This window comes from Ranitomeya variabilis, chromosome 4, assembly GCF_051348905.1.
Source record: "Ranitomeya variabilis isolate aRanVar5 chromosome 4, aRanVar5.hap1, whole genome shotgun sequence".
Lineage (NCBI taxonomy): Eukaryota > Metazoa > Chordata > Amphibia > Anura > Dendrobatidae > Ranitomeya > Ranitomeya variabilis.
In genome coordinates this window covers 230,862,966-230,890,940 of record NC_135235.1, presented here as the reverse complement: position 1 = coordinate 230,890,940, position 27,975 = coordinate 230,862,966, and the positions used below count along the sequence as shown (strand labels likewise).

At 44.0% G+C, this 27,975-nt stretch overlaps 1 protein-coding gene across 1 annotated transcript in view; it reads right to left on the bottom strand.

The window, feature by feature from the left end:
• Positions 1 to 4,626: 4,626 nt before the first annotated feature.
• The window catches only part of SCN1B (sodium voltage-gated channel beta subunit 1), a 64,897-nt gene continuing 41,548 nt past the window's right edge, over positions 4,627 to 27,975 (bottom strand). The window contains exons 3-7 of the mRNA XM_077260183.1: positions 23,429 to 23,595; positions 9,247 to 9,484; positions 8,243 to 8,384; positions 6,215 to 6,313; positions 4,627 to 5,997 (exon numbers count right to left, since the gene is read on the bottom strand). Of these exons, the coding sequence (XP_077116298.1) occupies positions 6,247 to 6,313; positions 8,243 to 8,384; positions 9,247 to 9,484; positions 23,429 to 23,595 (614 nt within the window). The 3' untranslated portion in view covers positions 4,627 to 5,997; positions 6,215 to 6,246. The remainder of the gene's footprint in view (positions 5,998 to 6,214; positions 6,314 to 8,242; positions 8,385 to 9,246; positions 9,485 to 23,428; positions 23,596 to 27,975) is intronic.

Below are 27,975 nucleotides of genomic sequence, written 5' to 3'. Positions count from 1 at the left end.
AGGGACTAGGTTTCCTGGTCGGCGACGGGTTGAAAGAACCCGTATAGGGACGGTAGCAAGATCAGGGCACGTCTGCAGGCCAGTGCAGGAGGTGCCCATTCCCCCAGTCCCTACCGACAGGGCCCACCATAGTGATTGTGTCCCCGGTGTTCCCTTCTGTGTTGTGCTGTTCGTGACAGACCTACTGTTGAGTCGTGTTATACCGGGTCAGTCACTTTGTGACACCTATCTCTCAGAAAATTCGCTGGCAAAAAAAGACTCTTTGACTGTATAGCACCCACTGCAGCAGCGGTGCCGTCTAACATTAAGCTGCAGCAGTGAGGAAATGGTGGCGACGGGGCAAATGGCTGGTTCTTATAGGGCAAGGACTTGTGACATACACAGCCAATGACACATGCCCTTGCTTGTGTGCATCACATGCACATTGCTGTGTGTGTGTGCACTGCTGATAGGCTGAGAGACTGCACCGCCCCTCTGTAAATGCGGGAAAAAAAAAAAATGGAGATCGGCGTTATTTCAGCACAGATCTATCCCCCGCCCCCCCGCCCCCTATACACTGAAACAGTCCATTAACAATGATAAACAGTTTTAATGTGCAAATCAAGCTAGGCTTTTGGTGAACGAACAGTTATCGAACAGAGACTCGAACAGCCGAATTTTAAGCAAATTGTTCGGGTTCGCCGAACGACTCGAACACCGCCCCAAACAGCTCGAATTTGAAATTGGCGAACAGTTCGACTCGAACACCGCTCATCTCTAGACAAGACTGTCAGGAATAAACCTTAAGACCAGTGAAGACACAGAAATAGGTACAAGTCTCTCTCACTACTTCCCTTGCAAATGTTGGTGGTAAGCTGAGGGATTCCTGAGTTCACACGTGATCCAAGTATCTGAAGTAGAAGGTGGTTGGGATAATAAGTCCAAGACTTCCAGGAGCAGGTCACAGGTAGACTGCAGACATGATTCAGAAGCACTGATTGAACAGCTGAGGCTGCTTACAAAGGCAAAAGGCAGAGAACAGGGCGGAAACCTAGAACCTCCATACTGACTGAGGGCAGGACAGAAAGCAAAATGGCCGACAGGGAAAACTAGGTTCAATTTAAAATAACAGATGATATGGTAAAGAGGCTGAGAACCTTACACAGCTGCTTACCTATTAGTGTCAAAGTCCACGATATACTATTCCCATGAGCACGTGTCAGCTGCTGCTCGTAGACCCTCTGAATGGAGAGAGAGACGTATATCACATGTAATGTCAGCAAAACTTTCCAATAGAGTGAAGCAATGTGCCCAGTACAGAGTTGAGGCTGGCCTTGTGTCACTTTTGGAACAGGGGTGACGTCGTTGGTCAGCATTACAGTGTAATAAGACAGGTGTCTTATAGATGTTTCTCCATTACTAAGCCGTGGGCTTGATGTCACCAGACAATACAAAGGTGACATCAACCCCACAAATATGAACCCCGCTTACTAATCCTATGGTTGTATGGGAGCTAAAGACACGGCCAGAATAAAGTCTTTTAATTGAAAGAGTGACACAGATTCCTTCAGACAATAACCACATTTTCATTGGCTCCCGCTCAAACATTAAAAATAAATTCGACGAGTAACGAGCATCCCGAGCAACACATGAAGTGAGTGCCTAACAAACAGACAATCCCTTCCGCTGTCCGAGTTCTCTACTGTGATTTGCTGTAGTCAGTGGCGTAACTTGAAGCTCGTGGGCCCCAATGCAAAATTTCAAACAGGGTTCCCAACTGCAGGAGGTCTTTAATTCTAATAGTCTTTGCATATGGGTCAACGGAAGCTTTTGGGTCCCTCTTAGCTCCAGAGCCTGTTTGCAATTGCAACACCTGCACCTACTATAGCTACACCCTGGCTGTAGTGCCCGCCTAAAGAGAAAGAAAATCTGTGACTAGTCCTTAAGTATTAATAATTTAGCCAGTATAATATTATTTGTGAATATTCATGGATTCTTTTTTTCTGTTGGATCATGTGATCTCATGGGGAAGTCCCTGCGAATAACTTGACTACAAGTTCTATCAAGGAGATCACCATCTCAGAAACTTGAACTTTTAGTATGATGAAACTCCAAGGACTGGTTCTCTACAAAGGGAAACAGTAACTTCTATCACAACTACTGATGATGATCACACAGCTCCTGTCCCACCACCCAGTTATAATGAAGGAGGTCACAGTTCAGCCTCCTAGCCTGCGCAGTTTTGGTGTCCATTATCCGCACCTACCTCAATTAGTTACCCCAAAGCACAACTTCTTTATTCTTTGTCTTTTGTGTTATCACTTTTTCGCTGAATGTCACTGACTCCCACAGCAAGGAACACTATTTATTCTCCATTTCTGAGGTTGGATACTGCAAAAAACGTAGCAGCTGCATGATATTTGCACACATTCATTTGAAATGTAATGCACAAAAATCAGTCCGACCTCCGCTCCAATATGTAAGTAAACGATGGAACACACATGATATAAAATCCTTTTAAATATTGATATTGTTAGATTTCTTTATTATTCTCAGTCAAATAAATAGAATATTTTATTTAAAAAAAAAAAAAAAATCAAACAAAAAAGAAAATAAATATCAGCACGGCCCGCAAATGCCCAAGCCAAATTATAATAAAGAGTGCAAAATGATACATATACATATATATTTAAAAAAAAAATTATAACAGTAGAATAAAAGATGAGAAAAAGATGGCGTTTTACAGTAGGGACTAACATGGTGACAGCGGGTGATGACGGACAGATGGGTTTAACGCCTTCATCTCCAGCGTGACGCATCGGCTGGTTCACGAAGGGTTAAGAAGCAGGCACAGTAAGACAGTAGAAGCTTGCTTTGCAAGGCTGCAGCTTGTTGGTACAGTAAGTTCAGCATGCATCATATATAATTTGCGGCTACGCAGTAGCCCTACTAAATCATATGCTACTGAGGAAGTTTCTTCCGGCATCACAAGCTCCCCGTGAGGCTTCAGAGGACGACTCCAGGAGAGACTGCACTTAACCGAAAACTCCCCCTTACATCATAATCACAGAATTCGGAGATGAGCCGCTCTCTGATAAGGTCCTGCTGTCAATGAACTGCTTTAGTTTCACTAAAGTTTGCAAAGTTGAGATGGAAGGTCCATGGAGGTCACTAGAGAAGAAGTTGTTACTGTCAATGTGTGCAACGAAATAAACTGGATCACCACTGGTTATATGGAATATCACTAGCACACCAGAGATAGTCAATAAACCCCTGGACCACCAAACCAAAGTCAATCAAAACCTCCAAATGTTCACTAGATCCTCAATGATACTCAGTAATAACAGTTATGGATAGAGAAAAAATAAAGAATCACCAGTTAGAGATAGAACTTAACATCATTGGGTCATCATGTTGTAGTGAAATTATTTTGTATGAATCTATCCTTGGGTCATCACAAGCCGGTGGTCATAACTGTTAAACCCCTGGACCACCAGGGACAATTACAGCTTCCAAATTATCACTAGAGCTTCAATGATACCCAGTAATCACCACTGGAGGAGAGAGAAAAAAAATTTAGAATCACCAGTTAGAGATAGGACTCCCCATCATTGGGTCACCATGTTGTAGTGATATTTTTTCAAAGGAATCTATCACTGGGTCATCACAAAACGGTGGTCATAACTGTTAAACCCCTGGACCACCAGGGACAATCACAGCCTCCAAATGTTCACTAGAACCTCAATGATACCCAGTAATCACCGGTTGAGGATAGGAAAAAAAAAATCACCAGTTAGGAGCAAGACTCTGCACCCCATAATTGGGTCACCATGTTGTAGTGAATTTTTGGGGTCATCACAAGATGGTGGTCATAGCTATTAAACCCCTGGACCACCAGGGACATTTATTGAGGTCACTAGAGATGGAGAAATTCTGTCAGTAATGCCGGACACTGGCAGCAGGATCACATGTGATACTAGTAGCACACCAGGGATACCTACTAAACCCCTAGACCACCAGGGATAACCATTATATCATGAAATATGATCGCTAGCTCATCAAAGATACCCAGTGATCACCAGATGGGAATTCAGGGACAGCACTATCATGAGGTTGCTATGTTGGACAGTAGAGTTTTTGTCTCTATTTCTATCCCTGGGTCACGACAATCAGGTGGTCACTATTATTCTCCTTCCATAACTAACTATACAGTTTCTCTGCAAAGTCATGGAGTCAGTAATGGAGCAGTTCCAGAGCGAGGACCTCACAGAACAGCGGATCTCAGCTTCAAAAGCTCCCGAGAGTATAATGAGGGGAAATTATACATTGTGATTAATTGCAGTCCAACCTTCATTTTGTGGCCTGGAGTTGTCCTTTAATTAGGTTAAGGGATTTTTAATACGCCTTGTGCAAAAGAGAGTTTGGCTGAAAAACCTAAAAGGTTTACTAAATTGATCAGTTTGGGGTTATCATTCATTATGATGGCACCAATGTTTGGCTTATTGCCCACTCCACTGACAATTAAGAATCGTGGTCAATGAGTTATCGTAATTACATAATTCCCATTGAAATCAATAAGAAATCATAATGCACATCCTTTTAAGAGAAGGAATTTTATTTTTCATTATTTTTGTATTAATTTTTGTTCTCAACGGAAAGGGTCCCTAATGGGGTCTTTTCCACCCTATTATTTAGTAAAGTGATATATTGCTAAGGAGAAGTCAAAATGTGCATCCTTTTTAACTAAATAATTTTATTTTTTATTAATTTTTTATTTTATTAATGTTTATTTTTATTTTCAAAGGGTCCCTAAAGGGGTCTTTTCCACCTTCCATATTTCCTAAAGTGATATATTTCAAGTACAATACACTGCCTGACCACCTGGTGTGCTGTTGAGGAGAGTGCACCTCCACACATTGCACAATACTCTACAGTGCCATCTAGTGGTGAAAATATATAGTGCAGAAATTGATATTTCCTAATCTATTAATAGATGCGAAATTTGCGGTGCTTAAAATGCGTTTGCAAGCTTCAGAGGAGGAGGAGCAGCCGGATCAAATCTTCCTCTTTCAATCATACATAATAGAATCTAATGTATTCTCTTTTTTGTGTTTTATTCTGTATTACAAAATAAATAACATGCTTTGATAAAAAGTCATTAAACCCATTTTTCTTTCCCTCCCAGACCCAGTGCACAGCAGGAGATGGGTAACCACACTTGGATTGCATCCCATAGTTCACATTCAAAATGTCACCCCAATGGCGGACACTGGAACAGCAGAGCCGAGTGAGTTCTATCCATTTCTTTTTCCAACGATCATCTCCAGGTAATTACTGTCCCGAGCGCCAGCGTTAAAATTAAAGCTTCGAATGTGCGGGGGTTTAACTCATCGAATGCCAGACCACCTTGCAGCATGTTGCTTGACATTACTGTGAGAGTGAACGCCCCATCTACGCGGCTGAGCATATGCAAGACAAGGCGCATTTATGTGTTTTTGCAGCAGCAGCAGATAAAAAATATAAAGGATATGCATCAGGAGCGACATGCACGGAATATTAAACATGCCCCTTAGATTGCTCGCCGCATGTCGAATAATATATGTAAAAAATAAATAAAATAGATATTTTTGTTTTCCGGTTCATTTGATCATCTCCTGTGAATGCAGCCCCTTATCCCCCCTCCCCCCAAAAAAGCATCAAGCAATTACAACGCAATTACTTTCCACGGAAGCTTTTTTTTTCAGTACATTTCCTTAACCACTTCATTGCTGGTGAGGGCAATGATGAAGCTAAGGAGCATTGCATATGTGCGCGACCCGGGGGAAGCGAGCCGAGTCTTGTCCACGTCGTTTACGCTGTTTGGCATAGAAAAGCGATTTGGAGCAGATCTTGGTGGAGACAGGATAGGGTGGTGGCGGTGGCGGTGTTGTTGGCGGTGGCGGGCTGAATTGTGACCCGTTACAGTTTTCGGTCCTCCCAGCATTGTTTCATTGCTCCTGGCTCCACCTGTTCTTCCAGCTGTTGAAAATATTACAGTTAAAGGGGAAGTGCACCTTAATTAACCCCTATAGGCCTCGTTTTTCTGCATCACAAGGTTCCAGTCTGAAAACCCCCCCAAAACGCCCACTTTTCGCAAAGCCCTACCCCAGAGGAGCCATTAGGCTCTTTCATGCACTAAGGACTGGGTGCTACCTCTGCACCCCCTATTGCTACACAGAATTCGGCGGCCACTTACCTGGTTTCCCTGTGTCACTGTCCTGGGTCCCCCTACTCCTGCGGCTGCACTCCTAGGCAATTATCTTTAGTTTCAGTGGTTATTGCTAAATAATCTGAACTGTGAAAATAAGGAAAATAAGTAGAAAATGAGTCAAATTCTGTACAATACAATGCAAAAAAAAGGTGGACAACACAATTTATATATTTGGAAAAATCAAAGAAGCCAATCTCAATGTGATTTTGTAAAATGTTTAAATCTCAGATTTTATGCTGAATAATTTCTTAATAATTCTTTACATATTTGTTTTTATCCATATTCCTTGCATAGACACATAATAAATTCTGACTACCTGCAGCCGCCACTAGAGGGAGCTCAATAGCAGTCATATTTGTACATTGAATGCTATAATAACGCACTGTGCAGTGAGCTCCCTCTAGTGGTGGCTTTTTTAGACGCACCATAGAAAATAATTGGTGCCATGTGAAGAAGACAGCTCTTTTCTCCTGCCTTCAGCTGCATTGTTATCAAAGTGTACTCATAGGGAGTACAGATGATGGGTCAGCTTAAATCCTGAGTACCACTAACTCTGCTGCAGGAGATTGTTTCAATAAGCAAAACACTCAGAGGAGAGAGGTGTTGACCCATCACTGCCATCATCTGTACTCCAAGTGAGTACGTTCTGATATCAATGCAGTGAAAAAAAGCAAATAGTATGAGGAAAAGCCACTTGCACGCAATTTTTTACTAGAATGAAGACAAAAAATCCCAAATCAAAGTGATTTTCAAAGTTTCATAACTTTTCATGTAGGACAAAATTATATATATATAAATAAATTTTAGTTACCCTGGTACTCTATAAATATAATTTCTGAGAATCTGGAATATTCAATGTTTCAAAATGACTCAGGATTCGATTCATAATCTTCAAATTTTAACTTTTGGGGGGCAATACTCAGTATGAACACTAGATGGCGATACATATTAACAAATCTATGGTTCTCTTCTTTTTGAGGCAATACTCAGTATTGCCACTAGATGGCGATACATATTAACAAATCTATGATGCCCTTCTTTTTCAGGCAGTGCACAGTATTACCACTAGATGGCGATACATATTAACAAATCTATGGGACTCTTCTGGTGTATGTAATGGAGGATAATCTGACTTTCCAGCAATCTTGTACCTGGGACAATAGAAAGTGCTACCCCTAAGGGTACTGTCACACAGTGCAATTTTGATCGCTACGACGGCACGATCCGTGACGTCGCAGCGTCGTATGAGTATCGCTCCAGCGTCGTAGACTGCGGTCACACGGTGCAATCACGGCACTGGAGCGATGCCGAAGTCCCCGGGTAACCAGGGTAAACATTGGGTAACTAAGCGCAGGGCCGCGCTTAGTAACCCGATGTTTACCCTGGTTACCAGCGTAAACGTAAAAAAAACAAACAGTACATACTTACATTCCGGTGTCTGTCCCCCGGCGTTCTGCTTCTCTCCACTGTGTAAGCACCATAGCCGGAAAGCACAGCGGTGACGTCACCGTGTCACCGCTGTGCTCGCTTTCCAGCCGGCAGGCGCTCACAGTGCAGAGAAGCTGAGACGCCGGAGGACAGACACCGGAATGTGAGTATGTACTGTTTGTTTTTTTTACGTTTATGCTGGTAACCAGGGTAAACATCGGGTTACTAAGCGCGGCCCTGCGCTTAGTTACCCGATGTTTACCCTGGTTACAAGCGAACACATCACTGGATCGCTGTCACACACAACGATCCAGCGATGTCAGCGGGTGATCAAGCGACGAAAGAAAGTTCCAAACGATCTGCTACGACGTACGATTCTCAGCAGGGTCCCTGATCGCTGCTGCGTGTCAGACACTGCGATATCGTAACGATATCGCTAGAACGTCACGAATCGTACCGTCGTAGCGATCAAAATTGCACTGTGTGACAGTACCCTAAGTCTCAGACATGAGGTCCTGTCTGATAGTTAATATATATCAGATATATACTACATGTAGTCTCAGAGTCTCCTGGTCTCGCACTCACGCGTTTTCCAGCACTTGCTCCTCCCCGGCCGCAGCAATCTTCTTATAACAGTAGATCATTTCGGCCACCAGCCATATTGTGAGCACTACGATGAGGACGTACATCATGATCTCCGACACTATGGACGCGATATCCCTGTTACCTGTGCCGGGAGACAGAGTCTTATCGATCAATTCATCATATTCATCATCAGAACCATCATCAGTACATGAATACGTAACCAAAATCATAATCAGTACATAAATAGATAGAACACCAGAGCCATCATCAGTACATGAATACGTAACCAAAATCATCATCAGTACATAAATAGATAGAACACCAGAGCCATCATCAGTACATGAATACGTAACCAAAATCATCATCAGTACATAAATAGATAGAACACCAGAGCCATCATCAGTACATGAATATGTAACCAAAATCATCATCAGTACATAAATAGATAAAACACCAGAGCCATCAACAGTGCATGAATACGTAACCAAAATCATCATCAGTACATAAATAGATAGAACACCAGAGCCATCATCAGTACATGAATACGTAACCAAAATCATCTTCAGTACATAAATAGATAGAACCCCAGAGCCATCAACAGTACATGAAGACTACATGAAACTTTCCAAAAATCCTCCTTAAAAACTGCTTCAAAATCTCTTTGAAAACCTTTTCAATTCTTATTTTTGGGAATTTCACTTTGCTTTTCATAGGAGGAGTTTTTGGAGGTTTTTTTTGTTACTGAAAAGGTTTTGGAAAACTTCTGGTGGGCAAAAAAGAAAGTGCAGGTGACTTCTAAGTCGTGATTCCAGCAGAAGGCCTCTGCAAACCAGGCGTTTTCCAATCAAAAGGCTTCAAAAAGAGAGGAGAAAAAACTCTTCCAAAACTTTTCAATAAATAAAAAACTCCTCCAAAAACTTCCCCCCAAAAAACGCTTGAACAACTCATGGTTTTTGATTGTCTCCACAAACTCCATGTTCCCCCAGTTTTGTGCTGTCACTCACCTTTGCTCACCACTGTGATGTCCATTAATTTGGTGACGTTGGTGTTGTATTCGTGGCTTTCAAAGATCAGCGTGCGGTTGACGCTGCACATGTAGGTCCCCGCGTGATCGAACGACACGTTGGAGATGAGCACGGACATGTCCTGCAAGTCATCCGTGCGTCTGCTCCCGTTCCACTTCAGGCGCCCTACGAAGCGCTCGTCGTCCACGATCGTCTGCGGGTACTGGTAGGTGAGGATCTGGGCGGGGAAGACAAAAGGGACGTCAAGTGTCCACAGAGCTCAACCATTGGTGCAACCGTGTGCAAGGGCCCGGAGGTCAGGGGCCACATCACCTACCAAGCAGGTGGAATTGTGCATGGTCAGGAACTATTGGCCTGTAAAGGGGCCATATATTGTTCATGCACAGGGGCCTCTTCTGTCTGCGTCCACCATGCAAGGGCCCCAGAGGTCAGGGGGTCACTACAACCTACTGGACTCATATACAGGGCCCCTTCTGTCTGTGTCCCCCCATGAACTCAGAGTCTTCTCTAAAAACGGCATCAGGAAGGGTTTTTCTCTGGAGTTAGGCCATGCTTTACACTGCAACCCTGCTCTTTTAGGCCTTCAAGTGATGCTTTACAGTGCAGCTCTGCTCCATTGGGCCTTCAAGTCATGCTTTACACTGCAGCACTGCTCCATAAGGCCTTCAAGTCATGCTTTACACTGCAGCGCTGCTCCATTAGGCCTTCAAGTCATGCTTTACACTGCAGCGCTGCTCCATTAGGCCTTCAAGTCATGCTTTACACTGCAGCGCTGCTCCATCAAACAATACAGTAACTCCAATGGAACTGCAGTGTATCAGTCTGAGCTTGTCTGACACAGACATCCTACTTGTCCACTATAAAGGCTGTCACCCAGATTACCCAGGAACAGAAATGCTTGCAGCCCCAGAAGGAGCAGGAGGAGTAGGAGGAAGAGGAGGAGGAGAAGGAGGAGGAAGAAGAAGGGGAGGAGGAAGAAGAAGAGGATGAGGAGGAGGAAGAGGAGGAGGAGGAAAAGGAGGAGGAAGAGGAGGAGGAGGAAGAAGAAGAGGACGAGGAGGAAGAGGATTTCTATCACAGGATCCTTTAAATACAAAAATCATCAAAACAAGTGAAGATTTACAGTAAACAAAGCAGGAAAGTTAAAAATAAACAAAACCAATGAATATTTATATCGTGACATCTCCACAATCTGACAAGTGCAAAAGACACAACGGAAGGAGACAACGGAAGCCAAAGATGATCTACCAGACTGCACCCAGGTTATACCAGCACTGCATACCAGAAGATGAACAACTTATGGGAGCTGATGCCAGGGTTATACCAGCTGTACATGTATAATTATATACAGGAGATGCCCAGGTTATACCAGCTGTACATGTATAATTATATACAGGAGATGCCCAGGTTATACCAGCTGTACATGTATCATTATATACAGGAGATGCCCAGGTTATACCAGCTGTACATGTATAATTATATACAGGAGATGCCCAGGTTATACCAGCTGTCTACTATATAATTGTCTAAGGGTCACTTCCGTCTTTCTGTCTGTCTGTCTGTCGTTCTGTCTGTCACGGATATTCATTGGTCGCAGCCTCTGTCTGTCATGGAATCCAAGTCGCTGATTGGTCGTGGCAAAACGCCCACGACCAATCAGCGACTCGCACAGTCCGGAAGAAAATGGCCGCTTACTCCCCGCACTCACTGCCCGGCGCCCGCATACGCTGTCCGGTCACCGCTCACACAGGGTTAATGCCGGCGGTAACGGAGCGCTATTAACTGCCGCTATTAACCCTGTGTGTCCCCAATTTTTTACTATTGAGGCTGCCTATGCGGCTTCAATAGTAAAAAAATGTAATGTTAAAAATAATAAAAAAACAAAAAACCTGCTATACTCACCCTCCGTAGTTCGCCGAGCCGCTGGCGCCGGCCGCCATTTTCCGTTCCCGGCGATGTATTGCGAAATTACCCAGAAGACTTAGCAGTCTCGCGAGACCGCTAAGTATTCTGGGTAATTTCGCAATACATCCTGGCAAAGGAAGATGGTGGCCGGCGCCAGCGGCTCGGCGGAGCTTCGGTGGATCCCAAACGTCGGTAACTGCTTCCTGGATCCAGGCGCCAACGGAAGGTGAGTATATAACTATTTTTTATTTTAATTCTTTTTTTTTTTTTATAACAGTGATATCATTCCCACATTGCTATATACGTGGGCTGCGCAATATGCAACGTGGCCTGCGCAAAATACTACATGGGCTGCGCAATATACTATGTGGGCTGCGCAGTATAATACGTGGGCTGCGCAATATACTTCGTGGGCTGCGCAATATACTACGTGGGCTGCGCAATATACTAAGTGGGCTGCGCAATATACTATGTGGTTGGGCAATATACAATGTGGGCTGGGCAATATACAACGTGGGCTGGGCAATATACTACATGGGCTGCGCAATATACTACGTGGGCTGCGCAATATACTAAGTGGGCTGCGCAATATACTATGTGGCTGGGCAATATACAACATGGGCTGGGCAATATACAACGTGGGCTGGGCAATATACAACGTGGGCTGGGCAATATACTACGTGGGCTGCGCAATATACTACATGGGCTGCGCAATATACTACGTGGCCTGCGCAATCTACTACGTGGGCTGTGCAATATATTACGTGGCCTGCGTAATATACTACGTGGGCTGCACAATGTACTACGTGGGCTGCGCAATGTACTACGTGGGCTGCGCAATGTACTACGTGGGCTGGGCAATATATTATGTGGGCTGCGCAGTATAATACGTGGGCTGCGCAATATACTATATGGGCTGCACAATATACAACGTGGGCTGTACTGCGTGGGCTGTGCTATACACTATGCATACATATTCTAGAATACCCGATGCGTTAGAATCGGGCCACCATCTAGTACATGTATAATTATATGCAGGAGATGCCCAGGTTATGCCAGCTGTACATATATAATTATATACAGGAGATGCCCAGGTTATACCAGCTGTACATATATCATTATATACAGGAGATGCCCAGGTTATACCAGCTGTACATATATCATTATATACAGGAGATGCCCAGGTTATACCGGCTGTACATATATCATTATATACAGGAGATGCCCAGGTTATACCGGCTGTACATATATCATTATATACAGGAGATGCCCAGGTTATACCACGATTCACACCGTGACTGTCAAGATCCCTTAGCCGCGGCCAGCAGTTTGTCACGAAATCCACAGGGATTCCTGACCACTGCCCCCAATATGTCACGGATTGGGGTGACTTTAGACCAACAGATGGCTATCACATGTGCAGGGGGCTTATCTTAGTTATCCCTCCACTGCCACAATGTAATAAAAAAACACACACAAGTTTAATGACCTCTTAGGTTACAGCAGGGGCTTATTTTAGGTATCCCACTGCTCTTAAATATACCATGAACTGCAGGGATTTGTGTATCCCACTTACAGTTCCACTTAAACCTTGCAGCTCTCTGGCGCCCCCCTTACCGTCAGGTCAGATTAGGTACTGCACCTAGGGTAATTAGTCGCCAGAAAGGCTGCCTGCTATGTACTGGCTATTGGGCACGCTGCAGCGAGGCGATAACTACTCCCGCTCGGGCAGGAACAATAATTATCAAGCCGCAGTGGCTGCAGTGACACCCAACGGCCTGTACACGGTATTGCTGCCACCAGCTCCGATCAAACGGGTCCGGAGCTAACCCAAAAACAGTAGCGTCATTTCCCTTCAAGAGACAGGGTACGTTTTTAGAGCATAAAGAACGAACTAGTATTAAATATTATACCCCAGAAAGGTTAGGCAGTGCTTTATCAAAATATTTTACAAAGATGTTACAAATGAGACAATTGCAAATATGTACAAGGTAATTATGAAAATAAAAGGATTAAATGAAGAAAAGATAACACTCACATATTCTCAGATCATTGCATTGCAGGCAACAGGCTAGGAGAACTTTCCATCTATCCCAGTGCATTTGCACTCGCAGTCTGGTCGCTTCAGGTAAAAACTCACAACTCCCCCCTGGAAGCCTGCCAGCAACTTTATAACCTACAGCCTGTGACCTCACAGAAAGGGCTGGTTTTTCCAACCCCTCCTCTCTCGTCAGGGTTACTCACTGTGCATTAAATATATCTGATGCCCGTAACTTCGCTCCAGAACATGTCATAAACGTACCATACCCAGCATTCATCTCGGATTAACGTGGGCTTTCTAATGAGATCAAATATGTCCTATTATTTACAGAGCAATCCCTACTTCTTCACCCGATGGAGTTAGACGTTTGTGTTTAGAGTGATGGGTAGATGCTTCGATGGAGATCAAGGATATGTATTTATCATTCTCCTATCTTACATCGTCTGCCTAATATCTTACAAAAATGGAACAAAGGACCGCATGGTTCTAGAAGTTTCTAATCCAGTTAAAACTACAGGAAATGCCGGTCGTAAATACCTTTCGTCAATAAAACTCTCTTCCCCCATGTACATTGACAAGGCAGCTCTTGGCTGAGTGAAAGGGAAGGGTTTTTTTTTTTTTTTTAGCCCACAGCTTGCTAGCAAGAGAAACTACTTATATGATATTTCATACCATATCGTGACACCCAGGTTATACCGGCTGTACATATATCATTATATACAGGAGATGCCCAGGTTATACCGGCTGTACATATATCATTATATACAGGAGATGCCCAGGTTATACCAGCTGTACATATATAATTATATACAGGAGATACCCAGGTTATACCGGCTGTACATATATAATTATATACAGGAGATGTCCAGGTTATACCAGCTGTACATATATAATTATATACAGGAGATACCCAGGTTATACCGGCTGTACATATATAATTATATACGGGAGATGCCCAGGTTATACCGGCTGTACATATATCATTATATACAGGAGATGCCTAGGTTATACCAGCTGTACATATATCATTATATAAAGGAGATGCCCAGGTTATACCAGCTGTAGATATATCATCATATACAGGAGATGCCCAGGTTATACCGTCTGTACATATATAATTATATACAGGTGTAATGTGAATATAAAAATGGCTATTTTGAGTCCATTTTGAAATATAGAGAATGCATTTAGACCATTACAGAGCAGCATTTCTTGTCATACATTTACAGACAGACAATGCTCATTGTGACACAATCTTGAGAGCTGATTATTTATTGTCTGAAGACCTTTCAGTTCAACAGTTTTAAGTTTCTGTTTACTATTGTAAAACATTAAGGGTACCGTCTCACAGTGGCACTTTGGTCGCTACGACGGCACGATCCGTGACGTTCCAGTGATATACATACGATCTCGCTGTGTCTGACACGCAGCAGCGATCAGGGACCCCGCTGAGAAACGTACGTCGTAGCAGATCGTTTGGAACTTTCTTTCGTCGCTGGATCACCCGCTGTCATCGCTGGATCGGTGTGTGTGACACCGATCCAGCGATGTGTTCGCTTGTAACCAGGGTAAACATCGGGTTACTAAGCGCAGGGCCGATGTCTGTCACGTCCCCCGCCAGCGGCTTCCCGCACTGACTGTGAGCGCCGGCCGTAAAGTAAAAGCAGAGCACAGCGGTGACGTCACCGCTGTGCTGTGCTTTACGGCCGGTACTGACACAGTCAGTGCGGGAAGCAGACGGCGAGGGACCTGATGGACACCGGAATGTGAGTATGTAGTGTTTTTTTTTTTTTACATTTACAATGGTAACCAGGGTAAACATCGGGTTACTAAGCGCGGCCCTGCGCTTAGTAACCCGATGTATACCCTGGTTACCCGGGGACTTCGGCATCGTTGGTCGCTGGAGAGCTGTCTGTGTGACAGCTCTCCAGCGACCACACAACGACTTACCAACGATCACGGCCAGGTCGTATCGCTGGTCGTGATCGTTGGTAAATCGTATAGTGTAACGGTACCCTAAGGTTTATTTAACCTCTGTCTGTGGTAGTTTTATCTAACCCTTGTGGGGCTTTTATGTATCTATGGGTTTATGGCCCATTGTCTGATGTTTGACTGATATCTTGGTCTCATCTTATCTTGAAAGCTGGCCACTTGAAGGGCAGGGTGAAACCAAATGAAACATAATGCAAATCACTATATAAGGCCAGAGAAACATGACTAAAGGTACCTTCACACTGAGCAACTTTTCAACGATAACGATAGCGATCCGTGACGTTGCAGCGTCCTGGATAGCGATATCGTTGTGTTTGACACGCAGCAGCGATCAGGATCCTGCTGTGATATCGCTGGTCGTTGCTGAAAGTCCAGAACTTTATTTGGTCGTCAGATCGGCGTGTATCTTTGTGTTTGACAGCAAAAGCAACGATGCCAGCGATGTTTTACAATGGTAACCAGGGTAAATATCGGGTTACTAAGCGCAGGGCCGCGCTTAGTAACCCGATATTTACCCTGGTTACCAATGTAAAGGTAAAAAAAAAACCACTACATACTCACCTTCTGATGTCTGTCACGTCCCCCGGCGTCCGCGCTGCTGGTCAGAGCTTCCTGCACTGAGTGTGTCAGTGCCGGCCGGAAAGCAAAGCACAGCGGTGACGTCACCGCTCTGCTGTTAGGGCCGGCGCTCACACAGTGCAGGGAAGCGGACGCCGGGGGACGCGAATGTAAGTATGTAGTGTTTGTTTTTTTACATTTAACACTGGTAACCAGGGTAAACATCGGGTTACTAAGCGCGGCCCTGCGCTTAGCAACCCGATGTTTACCCTGGTTACCTGGGGACCTCGGCATCGTTGGTCGCTGGAGAGCGGTCTGTGTGACAGCTCTCCAGCGACCACACAGCGACGCTGCAGCGATCGGCATCGTTGTCGATATCGCTGCAGCGTCGCTTAGTGTAACGGTACCTTAAGACAGAAGCATAAGCTGGTGTACCTGTACTTACATGTACAGTGTTGTGATACCTGCATAGTTGGGGACGCCCGTGCAGTGTTGTGAATTTTCCAGGGGTTCTCTGTCTTGGTGTTGCTTCTCTGATTTTCCAGACGGATGATGTTTAAAAGCTCCTTTGTGACGGATGATGTGAGTATACGTACTTAATCATTATATGAATTTAATTCTTATATGTACTTTGTATCATAAAATATACTAATGTTTATGCGATCATACTATCCAATCATATTATTCCTTTAATTTTGTATTTTGAAATAAAATTGCGTTATATCGCAAGTAGTAGCCTTCTTTAAAGCCGTATCCGAACCTTAGTGTTAAAAACTTGGCAATACAACAGGAGATACCCAGGTTATACCGGCTGTACATATATAATTATACACAGGAGATGCCTGTCATGATCTCTGCAGGCAGAGATCATAGCAAGCCTATAGAGGGACAAGCTCTCGGAAGATGGAACTATACTGACCATGAACTAAGCCTGCCGCGCAACTAGAAATAGCCAGGTAGCATTTCCTATTTATCGCTAGATGCCCAGCTCTGGCCTAAGACCTAAATAGCTAGCAGAGGGAAATATAAGACCTGGCTCACCTCTAGAGAAATATTCCAAAGAAGACAGTAGCCCCCCACATATAATGACGGTGAGTTCAGATGAAACAACAAACGCAGCAGGAAAATAGTCTTAGCAAATTTGAGGTCCGCTTACTAGATAGCAGAAGACAGATAGTATACTTTCATGGTCAGCAGAAAAACACTAACAAAACACCATCCAGAGATTACCTTAAACTCTGGCATTAACTCATAACGCCAGAGTAGCAATCCCTGATCAACGAGAGCTTTCCAGACACAGTAACAAAACTTCAGCTGTGAACTGGAACAAATAGGCAAAACAAAACATGGACAAAAGTCCAACTTAACTAGTAGTTGTCTAGAAGCAGGAACAAGCACTGAGAGGCATCAGATAACATTGTTGACCGGCAAGAAACCACCAGAGAAATGAGCTTAAATAGCGACACCCACTACTGATGGAACCAGGTGAAACAGGAAAGAGGATGACAAGTCCAATTCCACAAGCGGCCACCGGGGGAGCCCAGAATCCAAATTCACAACAGTACCCCCCCCTCAAGGAGGGGGCACCGAACCCTCACCAGATCCACCAGGGCGACCAGGATGAGCCCTATGGAAGGCACGAACAAGATCAGAAGCATGAACATCAGATGCATTGACCCAAGAATTATCCTCCTGGCCGTAACCCTTCCAGTTGACCAGATACTGGAGTTTCCGTCTGGAAACACGAGAGTCCAAAATTTTCTCCACAACGTACTCCAACTCACCCTCAACCAACACCGGAGCAGGAGGCTCAACTGAAGGTACAACAGGCACCTCATACCTGCGCAATAACGACCGATGAAAAACGTTATGAATGGAAAAGGACGCAGGGAGGTCCAAACGGAAAGAAACAGGATTAAGAATCTCCAATATTCTATAAGGGCCGATGAACCGAGGTTTAAACTTAGGAGAAGAGACCCTCATAGGGACAAAACGAGAAGACAACCACACTAAATCTCCAACACAAAGCCGAGAACCAACACGACGATGACGGTTGGCAAAACGCTGAGTCTTCTCCTGGGACAACTTCAAATTGTCCATAACCTGCCCCCAGATGTGATGCAATCTCTCCACCACCGCATCCACTCCAGGACAATCCGAGGATTCCACCTGACCGGAGGAAAATCGAGGGTGAAACCCCGAATTACAGAAAAACGGGGACACCAAGGTGGAAGAACTGGCCCGATTATTGAGGGCGAACTCTGCCAATGGCAAAAAAGCAACCCAATCATCCTGGTCAGCAGAGACAAAACACCTCAGATATGTCTCAAGGGTCTGATTAGTCCGCTCGGTCTGGCCATTAGTCTGAGGGTGAAAAGCAGATGAAAAAGACAAATCTATGCCCATCCTAGCACAGAATGCCCGCCAAAATCTAGACACAAATTGGGTACCTCTGTCAGAAACAATATTCTCAGGAATACCGTGCAATCGGACAACATTCTGAAAAAACAGAGGAACCAACTCAGAAGAAGAAGGCAACTTGGGCAGAGGAACCAAATGGACCATTTTAGAGAAACGGTCACAGACCACCCAGATGACAGACATCTTCTGGGAAACAGGCAGATCTGAAATAAAATCCATCGAGATGTGTGTCCAAGGCCTCTTAGGAATAGGCAAGGGCAACAGCAGTCCGCTAGCCCGAGAACTACAAGACTTGGCCCGAGCACAAACGTCACATGACTGCACAAAGACTCGCACATCTCGCGACAGGGAAGGCCACCAGAAGGATCTTGCCACCAAATCCCTGGTACCAAAAATTCCGGGATGACCTGCCAATGCAGAAGAATGTACCTCAGAGATGACTCTGCTGGTCCAATCATCCGGAACAAACAGTCTATCAGGCGGACAACGATCCGGTCTATCCGCCTGAAACTCTTGCAAGGACCGCCGCAGATCAGGAGAAACGGCCGACAAAATTACTCCCTCCCTAAGGATACCTGTGGGTTCAGAATTACCAGGAGAGTCCGGGTCAAAACTCCTAGAAAGGGCATCTGCCTTAACATTCTTAGAACCCGGTAGGTATGACACCACAAAATTAAAGCGAGAAAAAAATAAAGACCAGCGCGCCTGTCTAGGATTCAGGCGTCTGGCAGTCTCAAGATAAATCAAATTTTTGTGGTCAGTCAATACCACCACCTGATGCCTAGCCCCCTCGAGCCAATGGCGCCACTCCTCAAACGCCCACTTCATGGCCAAAAGCTCCCGATTCCCAACATCATAATTCCGCTCTGCGGGCGAAAATTTGCGAGAAAAGAAGGCACAAGGCCTAATGACGGAGCAGTCGGAACCTTTCTGCGACAACACTGCCCCAGCTCCGATCTCCGAAGCGTCAACCTCAACCTGAAAAGGCAGATTCACATCAGGCTGACGCAACACAGGGGCAGAGGCAAAACGGCGCTTAAGCTCCTGAAAGGCCTCTACAGCATGAGGGGACCAATTAGCAACATCAGCGCCTTGTCTGGTCAAATCAGTCAGTGGTTTAACGACATCCGAAAAACCAGCAATAAATCGGCGGTAAAAGTTGGCAAAGCCCAAAAATCTCTGAAGACCCTTAAGAGAGGAGGGCTGAGTCCAGTCACAAATAGCTTGCACCTTGACGGGATCCATCTCAATGGAAGAGGGAGAAAAAATATACCCCAAAAAGGAAATTTTCTGGACCCCAAAAACGCACTTAGACCCCTTCACACATAAAGAATTAGACCGCAGAACCTGAAAAACTCTCCTGACCTGCTGGACATGAGAGTCCCAGTCATCAGAAAAAATCAGAATATCATCCAGATATATTATCATAAACTTATCCAGAAAATCGCGGAAAATATCATGCATAAAAGACTGGAAAACTGAAGGGGCATTAGAAAGACCAAAAGGCATGACCAAATACTCAAAGTGGCCCTCGGGCGTATTAAATGCGGTCTTCCACTCATCCCCCTGCCTGATCCGCACCAAATTATACGCCCCACGAAGATCAATTTTAGAGAACCACTTAGCACCCTCTATACGAGCAAACAAATCAGTAAGCAATGGCAATGGGTATTGATACTTAACAGTGATCTTATTCAGAAGCCGATAATCAATACATGGTCTCAAAGAGCCGTCTTTTTTTGAGACAAAGAAAAACCCAGCTCCCAAGGGAGAAGAAGATGGACGAATATGTCCCTTTTCCAAAGACTCCTTTATATATTCCCGCATAGCAGCATGTTCCGGCACAGACAAATTAAACAAACGACCCTTTGGATATTTACAACCCGGTATCAAATCTATGGCACAATCGCACTCACGGTGCGGAGGTAACGACCCAAGCTTGGGTTCGTCAAAGACGTCTTGATAATCAGAGAGGAACTCAGGGACTTCAGAGGGAATGGACGACGAAATAGAAACCAAAGGTACGTCCCCATGAATACCCTTACATCCCCAGCTCAACACAGACATTGCTCTCCAGTCCAAGACTGGGTTGTGAGACTGCAACCATGGCAATCCCAGCACCAAATCGTCATGTAAATTATACAGCACCAGGAAACGAATAATCTCCTGGTGATCCGGATTGATACGCATGGTTACTTGTGTCCAGTATTGTGGTTTATTATTAGCCAATGGGGTGGAGTCAATCCCCTTCAGAGGAATAAGAGTCTCCAAAGGCTCTAAATCAAAACCACAACGATTGGCAAAGGACCAATCCATAAGACTCAGAGCGGCGCCAGAGTCAACATAGGCGTCCGTGGCAATGGATGACAAAGAGCAAATCAGGGTTACAGACAAAATAAACTTAGACTGAATGGTGCCAATGGAAACAGACTTATCAAGCTTCTTTGTACGCCTAGAGCATGCTGATATAACATGAGTAGAATCCCCACAATAGAAACACAATCCATTCTTCCGTCTAAATAGCTAGCAGAGGGAAATATAAGACCTGGCTCACCTCTAGAGAAATATTCCAAAGAAGACAGTAGCCCCCCACATATAATGACGGTGAGTTCAGATGAAACAACAAACGCAGCAGGAAAATAGTCTTAGCAAATTTGAGGTCCGCTTACTAGATAGCAGAAGACAGATAGTATACTTTCATGGTCAGCAGAAAAACACTAACAAAACACCATCCAGAGATTACCTTAAACTCTGGCATTAACTCATAACGCCAGAGTAGCAATCCCTGATCAACGAGAGCTTTCCAGACACAGTAACAAAACTTCAGCTGTGAACTGGAACAAATAGGCAAAACAAAACATGGACAAAAGTCCAACTTAACTAGTAGTTGTCTAGAAGCAGGAACAAGCACTGAGAGGCATCAGATAACATTGTTGACCGGCAAGAAACCACCAGAGAAATGAGCTTAAATAGCGACACCCACTACTGATGGAACCAGGTGAAACAGGAAAGAGGATGACAAGTCCAATTCCACAAGCGGCCACCGGGGGAGCCCAGAATCCAAATTCACAACAGATGCCCAGGTTATACCAGCTGTGCATATATAATTATATACAGGAGATGCCCAGGTTATACCGGCTGTACATATATAATTATATACATGAGATGCCCGGGTTACACCAGCTGTGCATATATAATTATATACAGGAGATGCCCAGGTTATACCAGTTGAACATATGTAATTATATACAGGAGATGCCCAGGTTATACCGGCTGTACATATATAATTATATACAGGAGATGTCCAGGTTATACCGGCTGTACATACAGTTATATGAAAAAGATTGGGCACCCCTATTAATCTTAAGCTTAATGTTTTATAAAAATTGTTTTTTTTTGCAACAGCTATTTCAGTTTCATGTATCTAATAACTGTTGGACACAGTAATGTTTCTGCCTTGAAATGAGGTTTATTGTACTAACGGAAAATGTGCAATCTGCATTCAAACAAAATTTGACAGGTGCATAAGTATGGGCACCCTTATCAATTTCTTGTTTTAAATACTCCTACCTACTTTTTACTGACTTACTAAAGCCCTTTTTTTGGTTTTGTAACCTCATTGAGCTTTGAACTTCATAGCTAGGTGTATGCAATCATGAGAAAAGCTACTTAAAGTGGCCACTTGCAAGTTGTTCTCCTGTTTGAATCTCCTCTGAAGAGTGGCATCATGGGCTCCTCAAAACAACTGTCAAATGATCTGAAAACAAAGATTATTCAACATAGTTGTTCAGGGGAAGGATACAAAAAGCTGTCTAAGAGATTTAACCTGTCAATTTCCACTGTGAGAAACATAGTAAGGAAATGGAAGAACACAGGTACAGTTCTTGTTAAGGCCAGAAGTGGCAGGCCAAGAAAAACATCAGAAAGGCAGAGAAGAAGAATGGTGAGATCAGTCAAGGACAATCCTCAGACCACCTCCAGAGAGCTGCAGCAACAACTTGCTGCAGATGGTGTCACTGTGCATCGGTCAACTATACAACGCACTTTGCACAAGGAGAAGCTGTATGGGAGAGTGATGCGAAAGAAGCCGTTTCTGCAAGCACGCCACAAACAGAGTCGGCTGAGGTGTGCAAAAGCACATTTGGAGAAGCCAATTTCTTTTTGAAAGAAGGTGCTGTGGACTGATGAAACCAAGATTGAGTTGTTTGGTCATACAAAAAGGCGTTATGCATGGCGGCAAAAAAACACAGCATTCCAAGAAAAACACTTGCTACCCACAGCAAAATTTGGTGGAGGTTCCATCATGCTTTGGGCCTGTGTGGCCAATGCCGGCACCGGGAATCTTGTTAAAGTTGAGGGACGCATGGATTCCTCTCAGTATCAGCAGATTCTTGACCATAATGTTCATGAATCAGTGACAAAGTTGAAGTTACGCAGGGGATGGATCTTTCAGCAAGACAATGATCCAAAACACTGATCAAAATCTACTCAGGCATTCATGCAGAGGAACAATTACACTGTTCTGGAATGGCCATCCCAGTCCCCAGACCTGAATATCATTGAACATCTGTGGGATCATTTGAGGAGGGCTGTCCATGCTCGGTGACCATCAAACTTAACTGAACTGGAATTGTTTTGTAAAGAGGAATGGTCAAAAATACCTTCATCCAGGATCCAGGCACTCATTAAAAGCTACAGGAAGCGACTAGAGGCTGTTATTTTTGCAAAAGGAGGATCTACTAAATATTAATGCCACTTTTCTGGTGAGGTGCCCATACTTATGCACCTGTCAAATTTTGTTTGAATGCAGATTGCACATTTTCTGTTAGTACAATAAACCTAATTTCAAGGCAGAAACATTACTGTGTCCAACAGTTATTAGATATATGAAACTGAAATAGCTGTTTAAAAAAAAACATTTTTTTATTAAACATTAAGCTTAAAATTAATAGGGGTGCCCAAACTTTTTCATATAACTGTATATAATTATATACAGGAGATGCCCATGTTATACCAGCTGTACATATATAATTATACACAAGAGATGCCCAGGTTATACCAGCTGTACATATATAATTATATACAGGAGATGCCCAGGTTATACCAGCTGTACATATATAATTATACACAGGAGATGCCCGGGTTATACCAGCATGGTCTGTCGTACAGGTAATATATCCCTCTCCATGCTCCGTCCGCTATTGCCCCTTCAGCTGTATATCTCTCTCTTTACTGATTACTCACCAGGTCAAATTTCTCCATTCCTTCTCCTTTAAAATACCACTCGGTGAAGGTTTTGGCCACTGTCTCTCCTCGCTTCTTGCAGGAAATACATCGGATCTTAAATTCTTTCCCAGCGACGGCTTCGGTCTCCGGATCGACCTCTACGCAGCCAGACCAGCAGGTGTTCGCTAGGTGGAAAGAAGACAACGTTATGCTACCATCTACATAGTCTGCTGAAAAACTGTAAAATCCATACAGACATCTCCGGAGAGGGGACAGATCACCCTCACATTAATCATATGTGAGAAACAGCTGACACTTCAACCTGCATTTAAATAGAACCTCCTGTCATGAACAGGTAATTACAACAGAGGTTCTGCTTACAGCCAGCCACCAAGTCTAGGATTTGTATAATCATAGGCAGAGAAATACAATTTCCGAAGCAAGAACGAATTATCTCAGACTTTCCGGAGCCAGTAATGAATATTGGGGTTTGCATTGATCCAATAGCCAGTAATGAATATTGGGGTTTGCAATGATCCGATATTTATGGGAGATATATTTTCAGCGTTCTGACGAACATAACACATTCACTCACATCACAGTAAGGCCAGCCTACCACCTCTAACGTAATATTAGACATATGGATGATGCTATCCATGCCATGTTTCATCTGTATACAAAGATAAAATTGTGATAGGAAACATGACAATGAAATCTCTCGCCTGAGACCTCGGGGGTGTGAACGTGTCGTAAAAATCTACATATGTTTTGAGACTACAACTCTCAGCAGGTGTGTCCATGTTATCCCATTCACAGATTGCCCAGTGACCTACATCAGAGCTCAAACCCTGAGGCTGAAGGTCCTAATAATGGTTCCAGCTGAGTGTTTGCAACAATTGTATCCAGTCTAAATAATCCTCTGAGAGATCCCTGGCCTCACTGATACATTGTAACAAGCTATGAGAACAGGAGAGAGATTGATGTATCTGCCTTATAGAGGATTGTCTACACTGGATACAAATGTAACAAATCCTCAGCTGTAGGAAGTATTCTAGAATCCCTGCCTGGGTGTGATGATTCCTTCCAGAAGATGCTGGATTTTATGTAAATGTTGTCCAATAACCCGTCCCGTAAGAGCAAGAAGGACGTGATGACGTTCAGACCAGGGTTCCATATTCTATATGTACTTTCCTATATTGCTCGCTTTATAGGTCCCGGGACCTTATACAGCTGAGGTGTCGTTCTTATGTTTTCGGGAGAGTAGATGAGGATTTCTGCAGAGGTATCAGTCTGTGTCTTGTGCTGAGGCCTCGGCCGGGCCCCCGGGGCTCTGAGTGCACTTTACACAATCATCTACTAATGTAAGTGAGGAGCCGCCTCTGCTGGTAATGGATTATCTTAACTCTTAACCCTTTGTTCTCTGCAGTCAGCAATAACTGGGAGGATACTGGTAAGAGACGATTTGGTTTATAAATAAGGGTCAAGTCCTACTTACGATGTCCTCAAAAAGGGCAAATTCTCTTTATAAACCCCCCCACTTCTGATTCATTTTTATGGCCAGCGCTGAGACATTGTATCACTGTATGATCCTTGGTATAGAGGTCCCATCGAGGACCCTCTTTGACTTTGATACTTTTGTGTTAAGTCATTTCCAGGAGGATTGTAACAAAGAAGACCATAATATCTATAGGGGTGAAGGTTTACAATTGTTTGGGGCTCAAATTGGCTAAACACCTCGTGCATTGAGACTACATGATAATTTCTAGCAGGAGTCAAGTGTTAGGAACAGGGGGCTTTCAGTTTAACTGAGGTCAACTTTCATTCCAGCAGCTAAAGGGTTAACCAATTTGAGAATGAAAGAACTTAAATACACGTTTCTTGTGTATGACCCGGCCCGTCGCCACGCCCGGCACTTCCATTGCAGCCTCAGCCTCGGCTCTTCCGTTGCGTTTTTGTCTTCATGACTTATTCACGATTCTTTACAAGTTTCCAGAATGGAATCATAATGTAAAGCGGGACGAGATAATCTACTGGTTACATCTCATCCATTGGTCGGAACTTAGATATTGCATCTGTTGCCTTAATAACCATCCGAAAAGATCGTCCCCCAACTTGACATTGAACCTGAGGTGGATCTTCACTTCTCAAAAGCGGCGTGAACATTTTTCTCTTTGGATCATTTATGAACATTTAGCGTACAGATAAGGTTGGTGTAGGTCGCGGGGCTAAGAATCTAGTAAGGCCTCCGATCCCAGGACCAGGAACCTAATCCATTATGGCAGTGACATAAAGAAGACAAGCTCTAAAGTCTATGAGAGCTATGGAAACAGATGAAGCAGAGACTTCCTAGACCTCAAAAGAAAAACAGGAGCGTAGCAAATACCCATGAGGTCACTACAGCAACACCTGGTCTAGTGCCCAGCTCCAACATGACACCAAGAGCGGCACAGGAATAATGTGCACAGTCATGCCACATTACAGGGTAATGCGCACAGTGAAGTCACATTACAGGGATAATACACACAGTAATGTCACAGAACAGAGATAATACACACAGTAATGTCACATTACAGGGATAATACACACAGTGATGTCACAGTACATGGATAATACACATAGTGATGTCAAAGTACAGGTTAACACACACAGTGATGACACAGTACCGGGATAATACACACACTGATGTCACAGTACAGGGATAATACACACAGTGATGTCACAGTATAGGGATAATACACACAGTGATGTCACAGTACAGAGATATTACACACAGTGATGTCACAGTACAGGTTAACACACACAGTGATATCACATTACAGGGATAATACACACAGTGATGTCACAGTACAGGGCAATGCACACAGTGATGTCACAGTACAGGGATAATACACACAGTGATGTCACAGTGCAGGGATAATACACACAGTGATGTCACAGTACAGGGTAATGCACACACTGATGTCACATTACAGGGATAATACACACAGTAATGTCACAATACAGGGATAATACACACAGTGATGTCACAGTACAGGGATAATACACACAGTGATGTCACAGAACTGGGATAATACACACAGTGATGTCACAGAACTGGGATAATACATACAGTGATGTCACAGTACAGGGATAATACAAACAGTGATGTCACTGTATAGGGTAATGCACACAGTGATGTTACAGTACAGGGTAATGCACACAGTGATGTCACAGTACAGGGTAATGCACACAGTGATGTAACTGTACAGGGTAATGCACACAGTGATGTCACAGTACGGGGATAATACATAGTGATGTCGCAGTACAGGGTAATGCACACAGTGATGTAACAGTACAGGGATAATGCACACAGTGATGTAACAGTACAGGGATAATACACAAAGTGATGTCACAGTACAGTGATAATACACAGTGATGTCACAATACAGGGATGATACACAGTGATGTCACAGTACAGGGATAATACACAGAGATGTCACAGTACAGGGTAATGCACACAGTGATGTAACAGTACGGGGTAATGCACACAGTGATGTCACAGTACAGGGTAATGCACACAGTGACATCACAGTACGGGGATAATACACAGTGATGTCACAATACAGGGATAATACACAGTGATGTCACAGAACAGGGTAATACACACAGTGATGTCACAGTAGAGGGATAATGCACACAGAGATGTCACAGCACAGGGTAATGCACACAGTGATGTCACAGTACAGGGTAATACATACAGTGATGTCACAGTATAGGGATAATACACACAGTGATGTCACAGTGCAGGGTAATGCACACAGTGATGTCACAGTACAGGGTAATACGCACAGTGATGTCACAGTACAGGGATAATGCACACAGTGATGTCACAGTACAGGGATAATACATTCAGAGATGTCACAGTACAGGGTAATGCACACAGTGATGTCACAGTACAGGGTAATACACACAGTGATGTCACAGTACAGGGATAATATACACAGTGATGTCACAGTACATGGTAATGCACACAGTGATGTCACAGTACAGGGATAATGCACACAGAGATGTCACAGTACAGGGTAATGCACACAGTTATGTCACAGTACAGGGTAATACATAAAGTGATGTCACAGTATAGGGATAATACACACAGTGATGTCACAGTGCAGGGTAATGCACACAGTGATGTCACAGTACAGGGTAATACGCACAGTGATGTCACAGTACAGGGATAATGCACACAGTGATGTCACAGTACAGGGATAATACACTCAGAGATGTCACAGTACAGGGTAATGCACACAGTGATGTCACAGTACAGGGTAATACACACAGTGATGTCACAGTACAGGGATAATATACACAGTGATGTCACAGTACAGGGAAAATACACACAGTGATGTCACAGTACAGGGATAATACACACAGAAATGTCACACTACAGGGTAATGCACACAGTGATGTCACAGTACAGGGATAATGCACACAGAGATGTCACAGTACAGGGTAATGCACACAGTTATGTCTGTTGTGAAATTGGATTCTGGGCTCCCCCGGTGGCCACTGGTGGAATTGAACTTGTG